At 42.4% G+C, this 24,378-nt stretch overlaps 2 protein-coding genes across 7 annotated transcripts in view; both read left to right on the top strand.

Moving 5' to 3' along the window:
• Positions 1-7,797, top strand: part of LOC147110292 (sodium/myo-inositol cotransporter 2-like) — a 126,600-nt gene extending 118,803 nt beyond the window's left edge. For all 5 annotated transcript variants that reach the window (XM_086000130.1, XM_086000131.1, XM_086000132.1 and 2 more), the window contains one exon: positions 7,309-7,797. In XM_086000130.1, the coding sequence (XP_085856256.1) occupies positions 7,309-7,514 (206 nt within the window). In that variant the 3' untranslated portion in view covers positions 7,515-7,797. The remainder of the gene's footprint in view (positions 1-7,308) is intronic.
• Positions 7,798-7,888: 91 nt separating this feature from the next.
• Positions 7,889-24,378, top strand: part of LOC147110291 (testis-expressed protein 47-like) — a 58,426-nt gene continuing 41,936 nt past the window's right edge. For both annotated transcript variants that reach the window (XM_086000135.1, XM_086000136.1), the window contains exon 1: positions 7,889-9,920. In XM_086000135.1, the coding sequence (XP_085856261.1) occupies positions 9,795-9,920 (126 nt within the window). In that variant the 5' untranslated portion in view covers positions 7,889-9,794. The remainder of the gene's footprint in view (positions 9,921-24,378) is intronic.

Genomic DNA, 24,378 nt, shown 5'->3' with positions numbered 1-24,378 from the left:
GAGGTTGACCTCAAGCAGCTCTGAGCCTAGAAGGACTTCATCATCTTGGCATTGGTGACAGAAGTCTGGGCTGGCTCACTGACAGGTAACAGGAAGGGCACTGGCGGAGTAGCAGTGGTGAGAGGACAAATGCTGTCATCCTGAGAGAGGACCGCAGGTTCGTGGTCCATGGAGTCACGACCACTTCCCCCGGCGCGGCGCCTCAGCAATCCTAGTAATCTGTTGGAGGACAGATTGCTGGACTGCTAGGACACCCTGCAAGCTCCTTTGAACACTGTAACGCACGGCCGAGCAGTCTGAGGTTCCACTGCAGCTCTCAGACGTTAGGTGGCTGCTGTTTGTGCTACAATGGAAGCTGAGAAATCAGCTATTGGTCGCTGCATCATGGTTGGGTCTACAAGTGTGCTTATGGAGTTGGCCACCACTTCCATGCTGGAAAGGATAGGCTCCAAGCTCTGTGCAAAGTCCTGTGCCAAGTTGGTACCAGACTCCTCCATGCCCCTTGTATGCAGGCTTTCTGGCAGTTTCCCAATGTACCAAGTGTTAGATCCGTGGTTCAGTGGATAAAGAATTACACGGATGCTGTGCATAAACAAACAGGTCTTTACTGGAGGAGGGTCATCTCTAGACTGGAGTACAGAGGCATGCGCACAGCTTATATACCGGTGTGGTTACTGCCGGTACTACAGTATACAGGAGCTGTAAAAAGTAGTTCTGACTTAAAGCACATACACTACAATTCCTCCCTTTTTAGAGTAATAATACCCCCTTAATATTCAAATAACAATTATATTTTTACATGTACATTCAATAACAAAAAGTCCATTTATAGATTCAGTCCTTGGGGCGGCTTCCTGACCCTTTCGGGATAGCGCCTTTCCGGAGGTTCTTGTTCTTGGTGCAGAGGCGATTCTGACCCCTTTTCATCGGGTAGTTCATCGGGTTCCACTGCTACTGGGTCTGAAGTAGATGCTACTGGTATGTCGGGTTCATCCCCAGGTACTCGAGACATGGGGTTGATGCCTTCCTGTGACGCTAAGATCTGATCGACGTGGCGTCTCACCATGTTCTCCCCGACATCCACTGTGTACATTAATGGCCCCTGCCTTGTACATATCATTCCGGGTTGCCACTTCTCTGTTCGATAGTCACGGGCCAAGACTGATTGCCCTACATTGAAGCTCCTTGTCGGCTTCTCGTTGATGTGCTGGAATTGTTTGTCCTCAACATTTCTTCGCACATTTGGTCTGAGCAAGTCCAGACGAGATCTCAACCTTCGGTTAAAGAACATCATGGCTGGGGTCTGGTTGGTAACTGCATGTGTCGCGTTTCGGTAGGCTAATAAGAAATTGTCCATCTTATGCTGTAGTGGAATTTCCTCGTCGCACATGGCCTTTATCGCCTTCTTAAAGGTTTGTACGAACCTCTCAGCCAATCCATTGGTGGCTGGATGATACGGGGCGGATGTGTAATGCCTTACCCCATTCCTTTTCATGAATTTTTGGAACTTGTCGGACACAAACTGTGGTCCATTATCAGAGCAGATCTGCTCTGGCAAACCGTTTCTGGCAAATATGGTCCGTAGGACTGCAATCGTTTTCTCTGTAGTGGTTGAAGACATCTTTATCACCTCAGGCCACTTTGAATGAGCATCCACTGCTATTAAGAACATTGAGTCCATGAATGGACCAGCGAAATCAATGTGCACCCGTTGCCATGGAGAGGAGGGCCACTCCCATGGGTGCAGAGGGGCATGTGGTGGTGCATTTTGGACCTTCTGGCATCCTAAGCAGCTCTTAGTTAGGTCTTCGATTTGTTGATCGATTCCCGGCCACCACACATAAGCCCTAGCAAGGCTTTTCATTTTCACTCCCCCCAGATGACCTTCATGTAGCTCCTTTAGCACTCTCTCCCTTAACTTGGGTGAAATCACCACTCTGGATCCACACATCACTGTCCCCTGGCATACTGACAGCTGTTCTCTTCTGGATGAGAATGCTGGCAACAGTGAGTCGCCATGTGTTGGCCATCCCCTCACCGTCAATTCATATACCCGTGACAGCGTCGGATCATTGCGGGTCTCCTTCTCTATATCCGCGTTTGTTACTGGCAATCGTTCAATTATCGACGAGTAAAATATCTCGATAGGGTCCACTGCTGGTGCTTCCTCCACCGTAGGCAGTGGCAGGCGTGATAGCCCATCAGCGTTCCCATGCTGTTTCGTGCCTTTATATTCTATTTCATATTGATTCGCCCCTAGAAACAGGGACCATCTTTGTAACCGCTGTGCAGTCATTACTGGCACGCCCTTCTTAGGATTAAAGATGGAGACAAGTGGTTGGTGGTCAGTCAGCAAGGTGAACTTCTGCCCATGCAGCTAATGGTTGAATTTTTTTACTCCCCATACTAGGCTGAGGGCCTCCGTGTCAATCTGGGTGTAGTTGCGCTCGGCTGAGGTTAGTGACCGAGACGCAAAGGCCACTGGCCTCTCCAACCCGTCTGGGAATTTGTGCGACAGCACCGCTCCAATGCCGTAGGGTGATGCATCACATGCCAAACGAATTGGTAGTGCTGGGTTGAAATTGGCCAACACCTCTTTTGATGTGATCAATTCTTTACACTTCTGGAAAGCTCGTCTACGTTCGTCATCCCACTTCCATGGTACCCCTGTTTGCAGTAGTGTGTTCAGCGGGTGTAGTACCATAGACAAATTTGGTAAGAACTTGTGGTAATAGTTTATCAGCCCGAGGAACGACCTCAGTTGTGACACATTTTCCGGTGCTAGAGCCTTGACTACTGCCTCAATCTTGTCAGGGGACTTATGTAACCCCTCTTCATCGATGACGTGGCCGCAATACGAGATCTGTTTCTGGAAAAACTCGCATTGTGGCGATTAGCTCGTAGCCCATATTCCTTTAATCTGGCGAGCACCTTCTCCAAGTTAGCGAGGTGATCACCGTCATTTTCACCCGTGACCAAGATGTCGTCCAAATAACACTGGGTCCCTGGAATCCCTTGCAGGACCTGATCCATCGCCCTTTGCCAGATAGCCGGAGCCGAGGCTACTCCAAACACCAGCCGGTTGTATTGATAGAGACCTTTATGGGTGTTGATCGTAAGGTAATGTTTCGAAGCTTCTTCTACCTCCATTTGCAAGTACGCCTGGGCTAGATCAATTTTGGTGAAGCGTTTACCACCAGATAGCGAGGCGAAAATATCCTCAATTCGTGGAAGCGGATATTGCACCGTGTGAAGGACTGGGTTCACTGTCACCTTAAAATCCCCACAGATGCGGACCTACTTTGGTTCCCCAGGCGTATTACTCAACGACCTCTTCATTACAGGGACGATGGGTGTAGCCCACTCGCTCCAGTCCACTTTGGACAGTACTCCTGAACGTTCCAACCCTTCCAGCTCTGCTTCAACCGCTGGTCTGATCGCATAAGACACTGGTCTGGCCTTCAGAAACTTTGGGCTTGCATTATCCTCTATTTTAATTGTTGCTGTTATTCCTTTTAGTGTTCCTAGTCCCTCCTGGAACACTTCTTTTGCGTCAGTTAGCATTTTTGACAGTCATCCAGGTGTGACGTCGTCATCCTTTTTGGCCTCCACCTTCAGTGCCTGTATGGAATGCCAATCTAAATGTATCTTCCGGATCCACTCACGTCCTAGCAGTGGTGGTCCTCCATTTGGCAATACATATATATCCATTTTAGGTATTTCCTGACCTTTATATGTCACTTTCACCCTTATTTTTCCTTTGGGGTAGACTTTTTGCCCCGTATACGTCTTCAAGACAATCTCTGTAGCTTTCAAGGGTATGTGTGAAAATAGCCGCTTGTAGTCTCTTTGATTTATGACTGTTAGAGCTGACCCTGTGTCCAATTCCATTTCCACTTGGGCTCCGTCTAGCTTGTGTGTAACCCAGATAGTCTGGTGATCCTCTATTTCGGTTACATTATGTAGTTTCAGACAACCCAGCTCCTTGCTTCCGGAGTCTGTGTCACTTTTCTGTTCGTCTGAACCACTGTCCATCACCTGGTGTACCTTTTTGTACTTCTCCTGTGGAGATTTCTTACTGTTGGTTTTCTTCCCAGACCTGCAGACTCTTGCTGTGTGTCCTGCTTTCCCACACTGTCTGCACACTTGGTCCTTGAACCAACAATCTTTCTGGTCATGTGTTGTTCTGCCGCAGCGATAGCACTTCCCTGTTCCATAGGTCATTTCGTTGGTGCCGTATTTTTGCGGTCTCCGTTGTATCTCTGCAGCGCCCCTTGCGGCTGCTTCGTGTGATACTGCCATATTGAAAGCTTTGTCCAGCGTAAGGTCCTTTTCTGATAGAAGCCGTTTCTGGGTTCCTTCACTTTGTAGCCCACACACAAACTTGTCCCTTAACGTGTCTGCTAGTCCCGCTCCAAACTGGCAGTATTTCGATAGCTTGCGCAGTTCCGTTAGGTACTCAGCATTGCTTTCGTCTTTGTGTTGGTTCCTTTTATGGAACTTAAATCGTTCTGCTATCAGCAGCGGTGTGGGGCTTAAGTGGTCCTGTAGGATTTCTACTATGCTTTCAAAATCCTTGTTTACCGGCTTCTCTGGGGTTATTAGATTTCGCAGCAACCCATAAGTTTTTGCACCCATGGAATTTAACAGAACCAGTGCTTTATTAGCATCTGGCACTTCATTCGCCCTGCAGTACACCTCAATACGTTCCACATATGTCGCCCAATCTTCGACTTCATTGTCGAACGTAGAGATACTGCCACTCTTCAGCATCCTTGGTTATGCGTTAACTATCCCCAATGGCACCTCCCGCGCTTCCCCTCCTTCTCCGCTGGCACAAAATGGCGTCTCCCGCGCTTTCCTTCCTTCCCGCGCTCGCCAGTCTTCTCCGCTGCGGCTTCGCAAAATGGTGTTGTAATGTGGGAAACAGTGGCTGAGGCTAGTGGTGAAGTTGGTGGGAGATGGCATTTAAAGATGCATTCACTGACCTTGACCACTCGTGTTAGGTCATTGAGCTTCTTGCGGCACTGCATCCATGTCCTCAGGGCTTGACTCCTGGCATTAACCTCTATGCCTATCTGCTCCCACGGCCTTCTGAGCATGTGCCTGGAGGGCCCCCTGCAGATATAGGACATCTCTCCTATTTTCCACCTCCTCCACCAATCGCTGGCTGGACGCTAAAATCATGTTAAGCGCAGTTGGCCTGCTGCCTATGTTTCAATCAACAGGCACGAAGTAATGGCGCATCGCAATCCCTGCACCCGTTTCCGGGGCTATCTAATTTAGCCCCCCTCCTGTCTCCACTCTATGCCAGATAACCGCCCCTCAAAAGGATAAATGAAAGGCAATTGCTGAGCCTGCCCATTTTGGCAGGGCACTGGAAAGTAAACCACTTACCATGAAGCTTTTTCACCACAACAGTGTAGGTTAAAGAGCTCTTAGACAAGGTTTCCAACATTTTGAAAAGTTTTATGAGGTAATAGGACAAGATTATTTCCACTGGTTGCTGATTTGGTAACAGCTGGGCATAGATTCAGGTTAATCAATAGAACAGTGAATGGGGAAGTTAGAAGAAATACTTTCACACAAAGAGTTGTTAGAACATGGATTGTTTTCCCAAAAGTAGCCATTGAGGAAGAGATTATTGGGGTAATCTGAACCAAACCCGCCTGGAGGGAAACATAGAAACATAGAAGATAGGAGCAGGAGTAGGCCATTCGGCCCTTCGAGCCTGCTCCGCCATTCAACGAGATCATGGCTGATCATCCAAACCCTAGCACCCAGGCCCTACACCGACAGCCATCCCACCCCTGATTTTACTTTCCATTGCCTTGAGATGGAAAGCACAAAGCCCTTACACTCCAAGCTGGTACAGCCATGTAGTTGACCAGAGAAGGCCTTGACAATCCTGCTGCCTCCTTTTGCTCCAGATATGCTGGGAGGGTGCCCATTTGGAAGACCACGCATTAGAAGTTAGGGTTGTGCATGTGCCTGGTCTCCTTTAGATTGGAGGGCCTGACAGGGATAGGATTTCCCTCTTTAACTGAACTTTACATTTGTGAAACCGTAGTGATTGGCAATTAACAGATAGCAGTGATCATTAATCACTGGCTAAGTGTTAATCTACTGTGTAGTTGAGCTCTATGAGCAACTGAAACTGGTTTGTGACCTAATTTGGTAGGAGTATAAAAAAAGAGGTAGAAGTGAGAGCACACCAGTTTGAGCTGAGAGCACACCACACACTGAGTGAAAAAACAGTACTTCTGTCAGAGGAAGAGCAGATTAATTAAAATTTAAGTAGATAAATTTAACTAACATTTATAATAAGAATGGCAGCATATGAAGGGACACTGATGTGCGGTTCCTGCAGGATCGGGGAGCTTAGAGTAGCAGATGTTAACTCGGACAAATGCATCTTTGGGAAGAGTCCCTAACTGAGATTATTTAAGTTTAACATCTTAGATAGAACCTGAGATGGAGTTGGAGAAAATCCAACACATTAGGGAGGGAAAGAGGTTTCTAGAGCAAGAGTTTCAGAGAGTAGTCACCCCACTGAGAGTCGGGCAGCTACCAGTGGTCGAGTAATGAGAGGTGAATATACACAGAGGTCGGAGAGAGTGAGAAGGGACAGGCTAGAGCAGGAATGTCCAGAACAAGTTGCCCTGTCTAACAAGTTTGAAGAACTAACTTCCTTTGGGGAGGATGAGGACTCTAGGCAGGACCATCAAATGGATTACATTGGCACTAAAAACATGCAATGGCTTAAGGTGGGGAGATTAGAAATTCAGTTAGGAATGTAATAGTTACAGTGACGTGAGGGGTTGGAGTTGTAAGGGGCAGCATGCAAGAAGGCCATGTGATGGGAGTTTCAAACAGTAACTCCACTTGGGAGTTATGGAGCCACTAAGCCACAGTGCACTGTGAATGCAGACTTGCCATTCTATTTAAGAAAGGAAGGTAATCAGTGAATGCGGTCCAATGTCAAAGTGAAAAGGAGAAGGTGGTATTTCTCTTACCTTGACTACCTTGATTAGGTCACTAAACTTTCACTGTCCGGAGAGTCAGAAAGGTGGCACATAATGCCACTGCCACCTCCTTCCACATGAATCTGGTGATTGTTTTCGGTGGCCTACAAAGGTAGGTGGAGAAGCAAGTGAATGAGTTAGGAAGGGCAGATTAAAAACATTGAAGGTAGGTGGGGGAGGGCTGAAGGAGTTAGGGAGGACAAGTTTAAAACATTGATTTAAGCATCAGGACATTAGCGATATAATTCTGCAATCAATTACAATGATACTTTTTCGCTGCCAGGTGAAGAGAAAGAGGAATCAATGGCAATGTACTTGTTGATGTGGTTCTGCGGGATGGACCGAAAGCGAGTGGGTACTGATTTTACCAGGACTGCTGAAGTCTATATTATGTCACTGTACGAGGAGCCCCGCATGCGCTATGTCGTCAATGTTAATTTAGTCATTTGTATGGGTGCTACCCTCTTTCTTTACTGTTATTTTGCTTAAGACAATAAAACAATCTTATGCAGCGTGACATTATTACATTTTTTTAAAACTCTTCACACACCTCATCCCATGTGTTAGATATTATAGGTAGACGGCCTCAAGTGAAAGGTGACACTGAAGGTACTAGATTTTATTTGCAGGTTATGATCGAAGGAGGAATTATAATACTGTTTTTAGTTAAGTTTAACACAGGCTCTTTCAGTTATGATGTAATGTCTCAAAAATGGTGTGTACCTCTTCTTGCTGTTTATTTGCCACAAACTAAATAAAGATTTACCAAACAGCTTGCATGAAAAATAGTTCTCATTTAGACAACAACAACAACTTGCATTTATATAATGCATTTAACTTAGATAAATATGCAGAGCTGCTTCACAAAAGCATAAACACGGGCTCATGGTGGACATGCTCAGAACGTTCTTTTCAAACGAGCCGGGATGGATTAAACATTGAGACACCGACACAGTCCCAGCTACAAGAAACTTGTGCAGCAGATATGTTTCAAATATATCTACATACTTTCAATACATTGCTGAGGTTTAAATCTTTGTCGTTGAAGATGCCTCTAATCTTTAAAATCTAGAGGGAAATTTATGGCAGACCATTTAGATGAGGTAAACTGAACCTTACATACCTTAGTGGGTATCACCAACTCTTCAACTGGCTTTGGTAGTGCTACAGACTTTTCTTCAGTCATAGACTTGTCCCGCGAATAATCTGAAACATGGAACGGTAAATCTGATAATGATTCATAAATGGCCATCTAAATAATTAAGAAATCAACACCTTCAGGTTATCCATAAGCTTCATTCTTAATTCATCCAGTACCTGATCAACAAATCTTTTAATTTAAAGGCCCGTTTAAACACGAGAGGCAAGTTCTTCCATTCCCTTTACACCCAATTTCAGGTACACCTGGGGTCGGGGAGAAAATTGGACTTCCTGCTGGCCATTGCAACTTCCAGGAAGTTCTGCCATCGTGGCATTAAAATGCATCTGCTCAGAAATGGGAGGAGTATTCAAAGTGGGTGATAATAAACGGTTTATGTAATATGCTGTATTTCCCATTGTTACTGCTATAATACTGAACACAAGGAAAATCAACATGTTACTGGCATCCAGCCTTCTGTACACAGTAGTGCCAGTAGCTATAGGGGAAGAGAGGCATGCCAGTTCAGAAGCAGAACATTTAGTTAGAAGTTTCAAATAGGCAGTTCATATAATTAAGTCAAGAACATTGACTCATAAGATGCCACCTTTTTCAATAACACATATCGCACAGCATTTCTGCATGTACACCCACTGATTTGTTGGTGGATAGAGAGCCACATACCTGATTAAATATAATGAGGCCTAATCTTGTGGTGCTACTCACAGCTTCAGAGAAGAGAAGACATGTTTGGGAAATTGGAGGCCAGTTTTGGTTCATGACCACAGGAATGAATTGGAATGCTTGGTCCCTTGAATGATAATTCAAGGAGTTGGACGTGTGATTTATCAGGTGGGATTTCTGCTTGATTTGGTAGGCTTAACGCCTGCCTGACTTGGATGCCACTGATACTAATGACTTTTCTCGAGTCAAACTAATTTAAATGTTTTCAGTGGGTTCTTGCCAGTAAGTTTCTAGTCCAACAAGGAAAGACGCATTGCTTGATTTAATTCTGGGAAATGAAGTGGGGCAAATAGCTATTATGAGAGTAGAGAAACAATTGGCAAATAGTGGCCACAACATAGTTAGCTTTAATGTCAGAATAGAAAAGGATGATGATGAGTCAAAGGTAGGAGTGTTGAACTGGAAAAAGGTGAAGATCAATTATAACTTGCATTTAGTTCAGCAAGACAAATTAACTGGGCAGAAAAGTTGGCAAACTGTACAATGAATCAGCAATGGGAATCTGCAAATACATGCTGTATAGAGTACAAACTAAATATATTCCTAAAAAAATGAAAAGGAATTAAAGAATAGAGTTCTGTGGATAAATAGAGAGATTAAAACTAAACTGAAGCTTAAATGAGAATCTACAGCATGTACATTGGAACCTTTTATTGTGATGTATGGCTGCTGTTTAGTTTTGAATGTGGCAGTTATTGAACAACAGTCTCCTCTGATGAAGAGATTCGTGTACAGCTCAGTGTGATCTCACTAAACCCATTTTCGACACGGTCTGAATGTTACCAGGTTACCTGGCAACAGAAAAAGCCTCAGAAAACAAACTTATTTTTTCAGTAACTGATAAATCTCTCTGAGATTGATACCTGAAGTCCCGTCAGGTAATCGAGATGGCTTCGTCAGTTTTCAACATCAGCCATGCGTCCACCACCCCGTCACAAAATGAGAAATTGTCGACAGTGGAGAGAACCTCGCTGTACATGAATCTGCAAGACCTGCAATGCTTCCTCAACAAGGTGTGTATGCCTAGGTCGCTGTCTGTTAGTGGTTGCCAAAGGTGGGTTCTATTAGGGGTTCACTGGAGATGGGTCTGGCATGAGAGAAAGTTGCGCCTTGGCTGCTAAGGCAGGGGCTTTTCAGGGCCCCCAGTAGGAAGGAAGCTGTCGAGGGCTGCCCAGGGAAAGGGTCTGTAAACTTCGATCAAGTTAGGCTTATATTCGCTAGAGTTTAGAAGAATGAGAGGGGATCTCATTGAAACTTATAAAATTCTAACAGGACTAGACAGACTAGATGCAGGAAGGCTGTTCCCGATGGCAGGGGAGTCCAGAACCAGGGGTCACAGTCTAAGGATAAGGGGTAGGCCATTTGGACTGAGATGAGGAGGAATTTATTCACCCAGAGAGTGGTGAACCTGTGGAATTCTCTACCACAGAAGGCAGTTGAGGCCAATTCATTAAATATATTCAAGAAGAAGTTAGATATATTTCTTAAGGCTAAAGGAATCAAGGGGTATGGGGAGAAAGCAGGGACAGGGTACTGAATTTGGATGATTAGCCATGATCGCATTGAATGACGGAGCAGGCTCGAGGGGTCAAATGCCCTACTCCTGCTCCTATCTTCTATGTTTCTATGATCAAGCATTGCTAATTTTTCAATAATATTCTGCCGGTTTCTTTCTGTCTACTTCAGCATGAACCTGCTCTGCGAAAGCAACCAAAGAAACAATGGAAAAGCTGCTAACACAGCAACCGCAACGGCAGTCTCAAATTACATACTTTTCAGTTGTTTTAATGTTGCCGTTTGCACCAGAACAAAACGGGGATCAGTTGTAGAGTTAATATCTGGTAGCAGAGGGGCAGCAACTGGGCATGGAACACCCAAATTATCTGGGTCAAATTCAGTGCCAGATTTATACTGCTTTAGGGTTTGTTGTAGTGACTCACAGTTCAGGGTCCTTGCTGTGACACCTTGGAATCCTTGGTAATGTTCAGGGTTGAGGTCACAAGATGGTAGCAACTCAGAGTTCCACTATTACTTAAAGAAAATCTATGGCTAAAATAAGGATCCTGAAAAGATGCTGGGAGATACGAGCATATGAACATTTTTAATAGGGTGGATGTTAGTTTGGGCCCATTCTCACGATAACATAGAAACATAGAAGATAGGAGCAGGAGTAGGCCATTCGGCCCCTCAAGCCTGCTCCGCCATTCAATGCGATCATGACTGATCATCCAAATTCAGTACCCGGTCCCTGCTTTCTCCCCATATCCCTTGATCCCTTTAGCCTTAAGGAATATATCCAACTCCTTCTTGAATATATTTAATGAATTGGCCTCTACTGCCTTCTGTGGTAGAGAATTCCACAGGTTCACCACTCTCTGGGTGAAGAAATTCCTCCTCATTGCTGTCCTAAATGGCCTACCTCTTATCCTTAGACTGTGACCCCTGGTTCTGGACTCCCCCGCCATCGGGAACATCCTTCCTGCATCTAGTCTGTCCAGTCCTGTTAGAATTTTATAAGTTTCAATGAGATCCCCTCTCATTCTTCTAAACTCCAGCGAGTACAAGCCCAATTGACCCAATCTCTCCTCATACGTCATTCCTGCCATCCCAGGTATCAGCCTGGTGAATTTCGCTGAACTCCTTCCATGGCAAGAACATCCTTCCTCAGATAAGGTGACCAAAACTGCACACAATACTCAAGGTGTGGTCTCACCAAGGCCCTGTACAACTGCAGCAAGACATCCTTGTTCTTGTACTCAAACCCTCTCGCTACGAAGGTCAACATACCATTTGCCTTCTTAACCGCCTGCTGCACCTGCATGCTTACCTTCAGCGACTGGTGCACAAGGACACCCAGGTCTCGTTGCACTTCCCCTTCTCCCAATCTATTGCCATTCAGATAATAATCTGCCTTCCTGTGTGTGGCCGCACCAAGAGGCCTGAGGATTGGTGGAAATTGTTCCTTGGGCTTCATCAGTATACGCAGAGCAAGCTGCCGGTGCAGGCCATGCTTTCATAGGCAGCTCGCCCGAGCGAAGAAATCAATGTTGGGCTGGGAAATCAATGTTGGGGTACCTGCCTCGCCAGCAGCAGCCTTCAGGTAAGTCGCAGAAGGAGGGACTAGAGCGGGCAATGGGGGATGGGACGCCGGTTGAGACTCTCGGCTCCACATTAAAAAAAAAATGTAATTTACCTTTCACTGGCGGCCGCCGGGGTCACTGAAGGAACCTGAGCGGAGAAGTCTGAACTTATGCCTCGCCCATCGGTGAATAATTTCACCAAGGGGTCATAGAGCTCAGTTTTAATGCAGCCAACAGGCGTGCTTTTAGGCGTGCGGGGGGTTAAAATCACCAAACCTGGGTGTCGGGACCCCCCCTGCCTGGTTCCCGCCTCCACGCCATTTAACCTAGGTGTGTCTGATGGACGCGAATGTTGCAGGCGGGACTGGTCTTTAGGGCCCTTAAGCAGCACTGATTGGCCTTTCTAATCCCATTTTAACAGGCCCTTGCCTGTTTAACCCTTTTCCCACATAAAACACGCCTGGTGGGGATCACGCCTGTGAAACCTGGCGTGAACACTATTGGCTTGCTGACTATCAGCTGCAGGTCCAACATTAAAGAGGATATTTGATCAGTCATCATTTGCAGGTGGCAGGACTTTGTTGTCTCAGGCCTGGGGCAACTTTTACCAGGCCTAACCACACCTGTGGAAGGTTGGAGCCTCACACACTTCTCTAGTGTGACCTCCTACGAGACCCCTCTCGCCACCCTCACTCAGCACTTCCTCAACTGAGGCATCTACCAGAAGCATGGGAGACCTTTTTTTCCTTCCCTTCTTGCCATTAGAGGACCTCTAGCACCAGGCGCGGCAGTAGCAGAACCAGGAACAACAGCAGCACCAGCAACAGCAGCAGCAGCAGCGGGAGCGACAGGCTGCTGCTCACCCACCTGAGGCAGCACAGGCCAGAAGGGGCCAATGCATGGAAGCCCATCGGCGCAGGAGATACCCCCGAAACAGGGTCTACAGACACAGGGTCAGCTACCTCAACATGACTGAGCAGCAGTGCCAAAGGCGGCTCCGACTTTCGCGACAGGTAGTGACTGACATCTGCGCAATGATACAGTAAGACCTGCTGCCCAGAGGACCAGGTGGACACTCCTTACCAGTGGCCATCAAAGTCATCACCGCACTCAACTTTTTTGCCTCAGGCTCATTCCAGGGATCAGCAGCAGACATCAGCGGCATCTCCCAGTCGGCCGCACACACTTGCATCAAGCAGGTAACCGATGCCCTCTTTGCCCTCGCGCACAATCACATCCATTTCACCAGGGATCGCGCAAATGTGACGGCGCAAGCGGTTGGATTAGGTCATCTGGCAGACTTTCCAAGGGTGCAGGGCATCATTGACTGCACACATGTGGCCCTTAGGGCACCCCATCGCAATCCAGGTATTTTTGTCAACCGCAAGGGCTTCCACTCCCTTAACGTTCAGCTGGTGTGTGACCACAAGAAGGAGATTTTGCATGTTTGTGCCAAGTACCCTGGCAGTTGCCATGACTCCTTCATACTGCGCCAGTCTAGTGTGCCTCCGCTATTCAGTCCGCCAGACCAACTTGTCGGATGGCTGCTTGGAGTCAAGGGCTATCCCCTGAGGACTTGGCTAATGACGCCGTTGAAGTGGACAGCCAACGAAGCTGAGGAGCGCTACAACTCCAGCCACATTTCCACTAGATCCGTAATCCAGCAAACCATCAGCTTGCTGAAGATGCGCTTCAGATGCCTGGATAGATCAGGTGGAGCCCTACAGTACTCAGCAGCCATGGTCTGCAGAATCGTCGTGGTTTGCTGTGCATTCCACAATATGGCACAGCATCGTGGCTTGCAGATGATGATGATGGAGATGGAGATGGAGATAGGAAGAAGGAAGAAGAAAGAAGAAGGAAGAAGAAGAAGGAAAGAAGAAAGATGAAGAAGAAGGAAGAAGAAGGAAAGAAGAAGGAAGGAAGAAATAAGAAGAAAGAAGGAAGAAGAAGGAAAGAAGAAAGAAGAAGGAAAACAGGAGAAGAGAAGGAAAGCAGAAACAAGAAGGAAAGAAGAAAGAAAGAAGGAAAGAAGAAAGAAAGGAATAAGAAAGAAGAAAGAAGAAGGGAAGAAGGAAGAATGAAGAATGAAAGAAGAAGGAAGGAAAGAAGAAGGAAGAAGGAAAGAAGACGGAAATAAGGAAGAAGAAGGAAAGAAGGAAGAAGGAAAGGAAGAAGAAGGAAACAAGGAAAGAAGAAAGGAAAAAGGAAAGAAAGAAGAAAGATGAAAGATGAAAGAAGGAAAGAAAGGAAAAAGGAAAGAAGGAAGAAGAAAAGATTCAAGAAGAAAAGTAGGAAAGAAGGAAGAAGAAAGAAGTAGGAAAGAAGAAAGAAGGAAGGAATAAGGAAGAAGGAAGAAGGAAAGGAGGAAGAAGGAAAGGAGGAAGAATGAAGAAGGAAAGAAGAAGGAAGGAAAGAAGAAGGAAGAAGGAGAGAAGAAAGAAGAAGGAAAGAAGAAAGAAGACGGAAATAAGGAAGAAGAAGGAAGAAGGAAAGAAGGAAGAAGGAAAGGAAGAAGAAAGAAGAAAGAAGAAAGAAGAAAGAAGAAAGAAGAAAGGAGAAAGAAGAAAGAAGAAGGAAAGAAGGAAAGAAGAAAGGAAAAAGGAAAAAAGGAAAGGAAGAAGAAAAGATTCAAGAAGAAAAGTAAGAAAGAAGGAATAAGAAAGAAGGAAGAAGGAAGGAAGAAGGAAGAAGGAAAGGAGGAAGAAGAAAGGAAAAGGAAAGGGGGAAGAAGAAAGAAGAAGGAAAGATGGAAGGAAAGAAGGAAGAAGAAGGAAAGAAGGAAGAAAGAAGGAGCAGGAAGAAGTAGAAAGAAGAAGGAAGTAGAAAGAAGGAAAGAAGGAAGAAGGAAAGAAGGAAGAAGAAGGAAGAAGGAATGAAGAAGAAAGGAAGAAGAAAGGAAGAAGAAAGGAAGAAGAAAGAAGGAAGAAGGAAAGAAGAAAGAAGAAGGAAAGAAGGAAGAAGAAGGAATGAAGAAGAAAGGAAGAAGAAAGAAGGAAAGAAGGAAGAAGGAAAGAAGAAAGAAGAAGGAAAGAAGGAAGAAAAAAGAACAAGGAAAGAAGGAAGAAGAAGGAAAGAAAGAAGAAAGAAGAAGGAAAGAAGAAAGAAGGAAAGAAGGAAAGAAGAAGGAAAGAAGAAGGAAAGAAGAAGGAAGAAGGAAAGAAGAAGGAAAGAAGAAAGAAGAAGGAAAGAAGAAGGAAAGAAGAAGGAAGAAGGAAAGAAGAAGGAAAGAAGAAAGAAGAAGGAAAGAAGAAGGAAAGAAGAAAAGAAGAAGAAAGAAGGAAAGAAGGAAGAAGGAAAGAAGGAAGAAGAAGGAAAGAAGGAGGAAAGAAGAAGGAAAGAAGAAGGAAAGAAGAAGGAAAGAAGGAAGAAGAAGGAAAGAAGAAAGAAGAAAGAAGAAAGGAGAAGGAAGAAGGAAAGAAGGAAGAAGGAAAGAAGGAAGAAGGAGGAAACAAGAAGGAAAGAAGAAGGAAAGAAGGAAGAAGAAGGAAAGAAGGAAGAAGAAGGAAAGAAGAAGGAAAGAAGAAAGAAGAAAGGAGAAGGAAGAAGGAAAGAAGGAAGAAGGAAAGAAGGAAGAAACAAGGAAGAAAGAAGGAAGAAAGAAGAAGGAAAGAAGAAGGAAAGAAGAAGGAAAGAAGAAGGAAAGGAGGAAAGAAGAAGGAAAGAAGAAGAAGGAAAGGAAAGAAGGAAAGAAGGAAGAAGAAGGAAAGAAGAAAGAAGAAGGAAAGAAGGAAGAAGAAGGAAAGAAGGAAGAAACAAGGAAGAAAGAAGGAAGAAAGAAGAAGGAAAGAAGAAGGAAAGGAGGAAAGAAGAAGGAAAGAAGAAGAAGGAAAGGAAAGAAGGAAAGAAGAAGGAAAGAAGGAAGAAGAAGGAAAGAAGAAAGAAGAAGGAAAGAAGAAAGAAGAAGGAAAGAAGAAAGAAGAAGGAAAGAAGAAAGGAGAAGGAAGAAGGAAAGAAGGAAGAAAGGAAGAAGGAGGAAAGAAGGAGGAAAGAAGAAGGAAAGAAGAAGGAAAGAAGAAGGAAAGAAGAAGGAAAGAAGAAGGAAAGAAGAAGGAAAGAAGGAAGAAGAAGGAAAGAAGAAGGAAAGAAGAAAGAAGAAGGAAGAAAGAAGAAGGAAAGGAGAAGGAAAGAAGAAGGAAAGGAGGAAAGAAGAAAGGAGAAGGAAGAAGGAAGAAGGAAAGAAGGAAGAAGAAGGAAAGAAGAAAAAAGAAGGAAAGAAGAAAGAAGAAGGAAAGAAGGAAGAAGGAAAGAAGGAAGAAGGAAAGAAGGAAGAAGGAAGAAGATGGAAAGAAGGAGGAAAGAAGGAGGAAAGAAGAAGGAAAGAAGAAGGAAAGAAGGAAGAAGAAGGAAGAAGAAGGAAGAAGGAAAGAAGGAAGAAGGAAAGAAGGAAGAAGGAAAGAAGGAAAGAAGGAAGAATGAAAGAAGGAAGAATGAAAGAATGAAAGAAGGAAGAAGAAGCAAAGAAGGAAGAAAGAAGGTAGAAAGAAGGAAAGAAGAAGGAAAGAAGGAAAGAAGAAGGAAAGAAGAAAGGAGAAGGAAGAAGGAAAGAAGGAAGAAGGAAAGAAGGAAGAATGAAAGAAGGAAGAATGAAAGAATGAAAGAAGGAAAGAAGGAAAAAGAAGGAAGAAGGAAGAAAGAAGAAGGAAAGAAGAAGGAAAGAAGAAGGAAAGAAGAAGGGAAGAAGAAGGAAAGAAGGAAGAAGAAGGAAAGAAGAAAGCAAGAAGAAAGAAGAAGGAAAGAAGAAAGAAGAAAGGAGAAGGAAAGAAGGAAGAAGGAAAGAAGGAAGAAGGAAAGAAGGAAAGAAGAAGGAAAGAAGGAAGAAAGAAGGAAGAAAGAAGAAGGAAAGAAGAAGGAAAGAAGAAGGAAAGAAGAAGGAAAGAAGAAGGAAAGAAGGAAGAAAGAAGGAAGAAAGAAGAAGGAAAGAAGAAAGAAGAAGGAAAGAAGGAAGCAAGAAGGAAGAAGAAGGAAAGAAGAAGGAAAGAAGAAGGAAAGAAGGAAGAAGAAGGAAAGAAGAAAGCAAGAAGAAAGAAAGAAGAAAGGAGAAGGAAAGAAGGAAGAAGGAAAGAAGGAAGAAGAAGGAAAGAAGGAAGAAAGAAGGAAGAAAGAAGAAGGAAAGAAGAAGGAAAGAAGAAGGAAAGAAGAAGGAAAGAAGAAGGAAAGAAGGAAGAAAGAAGAAGGAAAGAAGAAAGAAGGAAAGAAGAAGAAAAGAAGAAGGAAAGAAGAAGGAAAGAAGAAGGAAAGAAGAAGGAAAGAAGAAAGGAGAAGGAAGAAGGAAAGAAGGAAGAAGGAAAGAAGGAAGAATGAAAGAAGGAAGAATGAAAGAATGAAAGAAGAAGAAGGAAAGAAGGAAGAAGGAAGAAGGAAAGAAGAAGGAAAGAAGAAGGAAAGAAGGAAAGAAGAAAGAAGAAGGAAAGAAGAAAGAAAGAAGAAGAAAGAAGAAGAAAAGAAGAAGGAAAGAAGAAAGAAGAAGGAAAGAAGAAAGAAGGAAAGAAGAAAGAAGAAGGAAAGAAGAAGGAAAGAAGGAAGAAAGAAGAAGGAAAGAAGAAAGAAGAAGGAAAGAAGAAGAAAGAAGAAGAAAAGAAGAAGGAAAGAAGAAGGAAAGAAGGAAGCAAGAAGGAAGAAGAAGGAAAGAAGGAAGAAAGAAGAAGGAAAGAAGAAGGAAAGAAGAAGGAAAGAAGAAGGAAAGAAGAAGGAAAGAAGAAGGAAAGAAGGAAGAAGAAGGAAAGAAGAAAGCAAGAAGAAAGAAGAAGGAAAGAAAGAAGAAAGGAGAAGGAAAGAAGGAAGAAGGAAAGAAGGAAGAAGAAGGAAAGAAGAAGGAAAGAAGGAAGAAGAAGGAAAGAAGAAGGAAAGAAGGAAGAAAGAAGAAGGAAAGAAGAAGGAAAGAAGAAGGAAAGAAGGAAGAAGAAGGAAAGAAGAAAGCAAGAAGAAGAAGGAAAGAAGAAAGAAGAAAGGAGAAGGAAAGAAGGAAGAAAGAAAGAAGAAAGAAGAAGGAAAGAAGAAGGAAAGAAGAAGGAAAGAAGAAAGAAGAAGGAAAGAAGAAAGAAGAAGGAAAGAAGGAAGAAGGAAGAAAGAAGAAGGAAAGAAGAAAGAAGAAGGAAGAAGAAGGAAAGAAGAAAGAAGAAGGAAGAAGAAGGAAAGAAGGAAGAAGAAGGAAAGAAGGAGGAAAGAAGAAGGAAAGAAGAAGGAAAGAAGAAAGAAGAAGGAAAGAAGAAAGAAGAAGGAAAGAAGAAAGAAGAAGGAAAGAAGGAAGAAGAAGGAAGAAGAAGGAAAGAAGAAAGAAGAAGGAAGAAGAAGGAAAGAAGGAAGAAGAAGGAAAGAAGGAGGAAAGAAGAAGGAAAGAAGAAGGAAAGAAGAAAGAAGAAGGAAAGAAGAAAGAAGAAGGAAAGAAGGAAGAAGGAAAGAAGGAAGAAGAAGGAAAGAAGAAAGAAGAAGGAACGAAGAAAGAAGAAGGAAAGAAGAAAGAAGGAAGAAAGAAGAAGGAAAGAAGAAGGAAGAAGCAGGAAAGAAGGAAGAAGAAGGAAAGAAGAAAGAAGAAGGAAAGAAGGAAGAAGGAAGAAGGAAAGAAGGAGGAAAGAAAAAGGAAAGAAGGAAAGAAGAAAGAAGAAGGAAAGAAGAAAGAAGAAGGAAAGAAGAAAGAAGAAAGAAGAAGGAAGAAGGAAGAAGGAAGAAAGAAGAAGGAAAGAAGAAAGGAGAAGGAAGAAGAAAGAAGGAAAGAAGAAAGAAGAAGGAAAGAAGGAAGAAGGAAGAAGAAGGAAAGAAGGAGGAAAGAAGAAGGAAAGAAGAAGGAAAGAAGAAAGGAGAAGGAAGAAGGAAAGAAGAAGGAAAGAAGGAAGAAGAAGGAAGAAGAAGGAAGAAGGAAAGAAGGAAGAAGGAAAGAAGGAAGAATGAAAGAAGGAAGAATGAAAGAATGAAAGAAGAAAGAAGAAGGAAAGAAGGAAAGAAGAAGGAAAGAAGAAGGAAAGAAGGAAGAAGAAGGAAAGAAGAAAGCAAGAAGAAAGAAGAAAGGAGAAGGAAAGAAGGAAGAAGGAAAGAAGGAAGAAGGAAAGAAGGAAAGAAGAAGGAAAGAAGGAAGAAAGAAGGAAGAAAGAAGAAGGAAAGAAGAAGGAAAGAAGAAGGAAAGAAGAAGGAAAGAAGGAAGAAAGAAGAAGAAAAGAAGAAGGAAAGAAGAAGGAAAGAAGGAAGCAAGAAGGAAGAAGAAGGAAAGAAAGAAGGAAAGAAGAAGGAAAGAAGAAGGAAAGAAGAAGGAAAGAAGAAAGCAAGAAGAAAGAAGAAGGAAAGAAAGAAGAAAGGAGAAGGAAAGAAGGAAGAAGGAAAGAAGGAAGAAGAAGGAAAGAAGGAAGAAAGAAGGAAGAAAGAAGAAGGAAAGAAGAAGGAAAGAAGAAGGAAAGAAGAAGGAAAGAAGGAAGAAAGAAGAAGGAAAGAAGAAAGAAGAAGGAAAGAAGAAGGAAAGAAGAAAGAAAGAAGAAGGAAAGAAGAAAGGAGAAGGAAGAAGGAAAGAAGGAAGAAGGAAAGAAGGAAGAATGAAAGAAGGAAGAATGAAAGAAGGAAGAATGAAAGAAGGAAGAATGAAAGAATGAAAGAAGGAAGAAGAAGGAAAGAAGGAAGAAGGAAGAAAGAAGAAGGAACGAAGAAGGAAAGAAGAAGGAAAGAAGGAAAGAAGAAAAGAAGAAGGAAAGAAGGAAAGAAGAAAGAAGAAGGAAAGAAGAAAGAAGAAGAAAAGAAGAAGGAAAGAAGAAAGAAGAAGGAAAGAAGAAAGAAGGAAAGAAGAAAGGAGAAGGAAAGAAGGAAGAAGGAAAGAAGGAAGAAGAAGGAAAGAAGGAAGAAAGAAGGAAGAAAGAAGAAGGAAAGAAGAAGGAAAGAAGGAAGAAAGAAGGAAAGAAGAAAGAAGAAGGAAAGAAGAAAGAAGAAAGAAGAAGAAAGAAGAAGAAAAGAAGAAGGAAAGAAGAAAGAAAGAAGAAAGAAGAAAGAAGAAAGGAGAAGGAAAGAAGGAAGAAGGAAAGAAGGAAGAAGGAAAGAAGGAAAGAAGGAAGAAGAAGGAAAGAAGGAAGAAAGAAGAAGGAAAGAAGAAGGAAAGAAGGAAGAAGAAGGAAAGAAGAAAGGAGAAGGAAAGAAGGAAGAAGGAAAGAAGGAAGAAGAAGGAAAGAAGGAAGAAAGAAGAAGGAAAGAAGAAGGAAAGAAGGAAGAAAGAAGGAAAGAAGAAAGAAGAAGGAAAGAAGAAAGAAGAAAGAAGAAGAAAGAAGAAGAAAAGAAGAAGGAAAGAAGAAAGAAAGAAGAAAGAAGAAAGAAGAAAGGAGAAGGAAAGAAGGAAGAAGGAAGAAGAAGGAAAGAAGGAAGAAAGAAGAAGGAAAGAAGAAGGAAAGAAGGAAGAAGAAGGAAAGAAGAAAGCAAGAAGAAGAAGGAAAGAAGAAAGAAGAAAGGAGAAGGAAGAAAGAAAGAAGAAAGAAGAAGGAAAGAAGAAGGCAAGAAGAAGGAAAGAAGAAGGAAAGAAGAAAGAAGAAGGAAAGAAGGAAGAAGGAAGAAGGAAAGAAGGAAGAAGAAGGAAAGAAGGAGGAAAGAAGAAGGAAAGAAGGAAAGAAGAAGGAAAGAAGAAAGAAGAAGGAAAGAAGAAAGAAGAAGGAAAGAAGGAAGAAGGAAAGAAGAAGGAAAGAAGAAGGAACGAAGAAGGAAAGAAGAAAGAAGGAAGAAAGAAGAAGGAAAGAAGAAAGAAGAAGGAAGAAGAAGGAAAGAAGGAAGAAGAAGGAAAGAAGGAAGAAGAAGGAAAGAAGGAAGAAGAAGGAAAGAAGAAAGAAGAAGGAAAGAAGAAAGAAGAAGGAAAGAAGGAAGAAGGAAGAAGGAAAGAAGAAGGAAAGAAGGAGGAAAGAAAAAGGAAAGAAGAAGGAAAGAAGAAAGAAGAAGGAAGAAGGAAGAAAGAAGAAGGAAAGAAGAAAGGAGAAGGAAGAAGAAAGAAGGAAAGAAGAAAGAAGAAGGAAAGAAGGAAGAAGAAGGAAAGAAGAAAGAAGAAGGAAAGAAGAAAGGAGAAGGAAGAAGGAAAGAAGGAAAGAAGGAGGAAAGAAGAAGGAAGAAGAAGGAAGAAGAAGGAAGAAGGAAAGAAGGAAGAAGGAAAGAAGGAAGAATGAAAGAAGGAAGAATGAAAGAATGAAAGAAGGAAGAAGAAGGAAAGAAGGAAGAAAGAAGGAAGAAAGAAGAAGGAAAGAAGAAGGAAAGAAGAAGGAAAGAAGAAGGAAAGAAGAAGGAAAGAAGAAGGAAAGAAGAAGGAAAGAAGAAAGGAGAAGGAAGAAGGAAAGAAGGAAGAAGGAAAGAAGGAAGAATGAAAGAAGGAAGAATGAAAGAATGAAAGAAGGAAAGAAGGAAGAAGAAGGAAAGAAGGAAGAAGGAAGAAAGAAGAAGGAAAGAAGAAGGAAAGAAGAAGGAAAGAAGAAGGGAAGAAGAAGGAAAGAAGGAAAGAAGAAAGCAAGAAGAAAGAAGAAGGAAAGAAGAAAGAAGAAAGAAGAAAGGAGAAGGAAAGAAGGAAGAAGGAAAGAAGAAGAAGGAAAGAAGAAGAAGAAGAAAAGAAGGAAAGAAGAAGGAAAGAAGGAAGAAGAAGGAAAGAAGAAAGCAAGAAGGAAGAAAGAAGAAGGAAAGAAGAAGGAAAGAAGAAGGAAAGAAGAAAGCAAGAAGAAAGAAGAAGGAAAGAAGAAGAAAGGAGAAGGAAAGAAGGAAGAAGGAAAGAAGGAAGAAGAAGGAAAGAAGGAAGAAAGAAGGAAAGAAGAAGGAAAGAAGAAGGAAAGAAGAAGGAAAGAAGAAGGAAAGAAGAAGGAAAGAAGAAGAAAGGAAGAAGGAAAGAAGAAAGAAGAAGGAAAGAAGAAGGAAAGAAGAAGGAAAGAAGAAAGGAGAAGGAAGAAGGAAAGAAGGAAGAAGGAAAGAAGGAAGAATGAAAGAAAGAAGAATGAAAGAATGAAAGAAGGAAGAAGAAGGAAAGAAGGAAGGAAGAAAGAAGAAGGAAAGAAGAAGGAAAGAAGAAGGAAAGAAGAAGGAAAGAAGGAAAGAAGAAAGAAGAAAGAAGAAATGAAGAAGAAAGAAGAAGGAAAGAAAGAAGGAAAGAAGAAAGAAGAAGGAAAGAAAGAAGGAAAGAAGAAAGGAGAAGGAAAGAAGGAAGAAGGAAAGAAGGAAGAAGAAGGAAAGAAGGAAGAAAGAAGGAAGAAAGAAGAAGGAAAGAAGAAGGAAAGAAGGAAGAAAGAAGGAAAGAAGAAAGAAGAAGGAAAGAAGAAAGAAGAAGAAAGAAGAAGAAGAAGGAAAGAAGAAGGAAAGAAGAAAGAAAGAAGAAAGGAAGAAAGAAGACGGAGAAGGAAAGAAGGAAAGAAGAAGAAGAGAAGGAAAGAAGGAAGAGAAGAAGAAGGAAAGAAGAAGGAAAGAAGGAAGAAGAAGGAAAGAAGAAGCAAGAAGAAGAAGGAAAGAAGAAAGAAGAAAGGAGAAGGAAGAAGAAAGAAGAAGAGAAGGAAGAAGAAGGAAAGAAGAAAGAAGAAGGAAGAAGGAAGAAGGAAGAAGGAAAGAAGGAAGAAGAAGGAAAGAAGGAGGGAAAAGAAGAAAGAAGAAGGAAGAAGAAAGAAGAAGAAGGAAAGAAGAAGAAGAAGGAAGAAGGAAGGAAGGAAAGAAGAAGAGGAAAGAAGAAGGAAGAAGAGAAGGAAGAAGGAAAGAAGAAGAAGGAAGAAGAAGAAGGAAAGAAGGAAAGGAAGAAGAAGAAGGAAGGAAGAAGGAAGAAGAAGGAAAGAAGGAAGAAGAAGGAAGAAGGAGGAAAGAAGAAGGAAGAAGAAGGAAAGAGAAAGAAGAAGGAAGAAAGAAGAAGGAAAGAAGAAAGGAGAAGGAAGAGAAAGAGGAAAGAAGAAGAAGAAGGAAAGAAGGAAGAGGAAGGAAAGAAGAAAGAAGAAGGAAAGAAGAAAGGAGAAGGAAGAAGGAAAGAAGGAAAGGAGGAAAGAAGAAGGAAGAAGAAGGAAGAGAAGGAAGGAAGAAGGAAGAAGGAAAGAAGGAAGAAGGAAAGAAGAAGAAGGAAAGAAGGAAGATGAAAGAATGAAAGAAGGAAGAGAAGGAAAGAAGAAGAAGAGAAGGAAGAAAGAAGAAGGAAGAAGAAGGAAAGGAAGAAAGAAGAAGAAGGAAGAAGGAAAGAAGAAGGAAAGAAGAAGGAAAGAAGGAAAGGAGAAGGAAGAAGGAAAGAAGGAAGAAGGAAAGAAGGAAGAATGAAAGAAAGAAGAATGAAAGAATGAAAAGAAGGGAAAGAAGGAAGGAAGAAGGAAGAAGGAAGAAGGAAGAGAAGAGAAGGAAAGAAGGAAAGAAGAAAGCAAGAAGAAAGAAGAAGGAAAGAAGAAGGAAGAAGGAAAGGAGAAGGAAGAAGGAAGAGAAAGGAAGAAGGAAGAGGAAAGAAGAAGAAGGAAGAAGGAAGAAGAAAGAAGGAAAGAAGAAGGAAAGAAGGAAGAGAAGGAAAGAAGGAAAGCAAGAAGGAAGAAGAAGAAGAAGGAAGAAGGAAAGAAGAAGGAAAGAAGAAAGCAGAAGGAAAGAAGAAGGAAAGAGAAGAAGGAGAAGAAAGAAGGAAGAAGGAAAGAAGAAGAGAAGGAAAGAAGAAGAAGAAGGAAGAAGAAGGAAAGAAGAAGGAAAGAAGAAGGAAGAAGGAAGAAGAAGAAGGAAGAAGGAAAGAAGAAAGAAGAAGGAAAGAAGAAGGAAAGAAGAAGGAAAGAAGAAGGAGAAGGAAGAAGGAAAGAAGGAAGAAGGAAAGAAGGAAGAATGAAAGAAAGAAGAATGAAGAATGAAGATGGAAGAAAGGAAGGAAGAAGAAGAAGAAGAAGAAGGAAAGAAGGAAGAGGAAAGAAGAAGGAAAGAAGAAGGAAAGAAGGAAAGAAGAAGGAAGAAAGAAGGAAAGAAGAAAGGAGAAGGAAAGAAGAGAAGGAAAGAAGGAAGAAGAAGGAAAGAAGGAAGAAAGAGGAAGAAGGAAAAAGAAGGAAAGAAGAAGGAAAGAAGAAGGAAGAAGGAAGAAAGGAAGGAAAGAAGAAAGAAGAAGGAAAGAAGAAAGAAAGAAAGAAGAAGAAAGAAGAAGGATAAGAAGGAAAGGAAGAAGAAGAAGAAGGAAAGAAGAAAGAAGAAGAAGGAGAAGGAAAGAAGGAAGGAAGGAAGAAGGAGAAGAGGAAAGAAGAAGGAAGGAAAGAAGAAAGAAGAAGGAAAGAAGAAGGAAAGAAGAAGGAAAGAAGGAAGAAGAAGAAGAAGAAAGAGAAGGAAAGAAGGAAAGAAGGAGGAAAGGAAGAAAGGAAGGAGGAAAGAAGAAAGAGAAGGAAAGAAGAAAGAAGAAGGAAAGAAGAAAGAAGAAGGAAGAAAGAAGGAAGGAAAGAAGAAAGGAAGAAGGAAAGAAGAAGAAGAAGGAAAGAAGAAG

Source organism: Somniosus microcephalus, chromosome 11, assembly GCF_052327205.1.
Source record: "Somniosus microcephalus isolate GS21.2 chromosome 11, FLI_Smic_1.0, whole genome shotgun sequence".
NCBI lineage: Eukaryota > Metazoa > Chordata > Chondrichthyes > Squaliformes > Somniosidae > Somniosus > Somniosus microcephalus.
The sequence above is the reverse complement of the archived record's forward strand: the minus strand, read 5'-3'. Positions and strand labels throughout refer to the sequence as shown.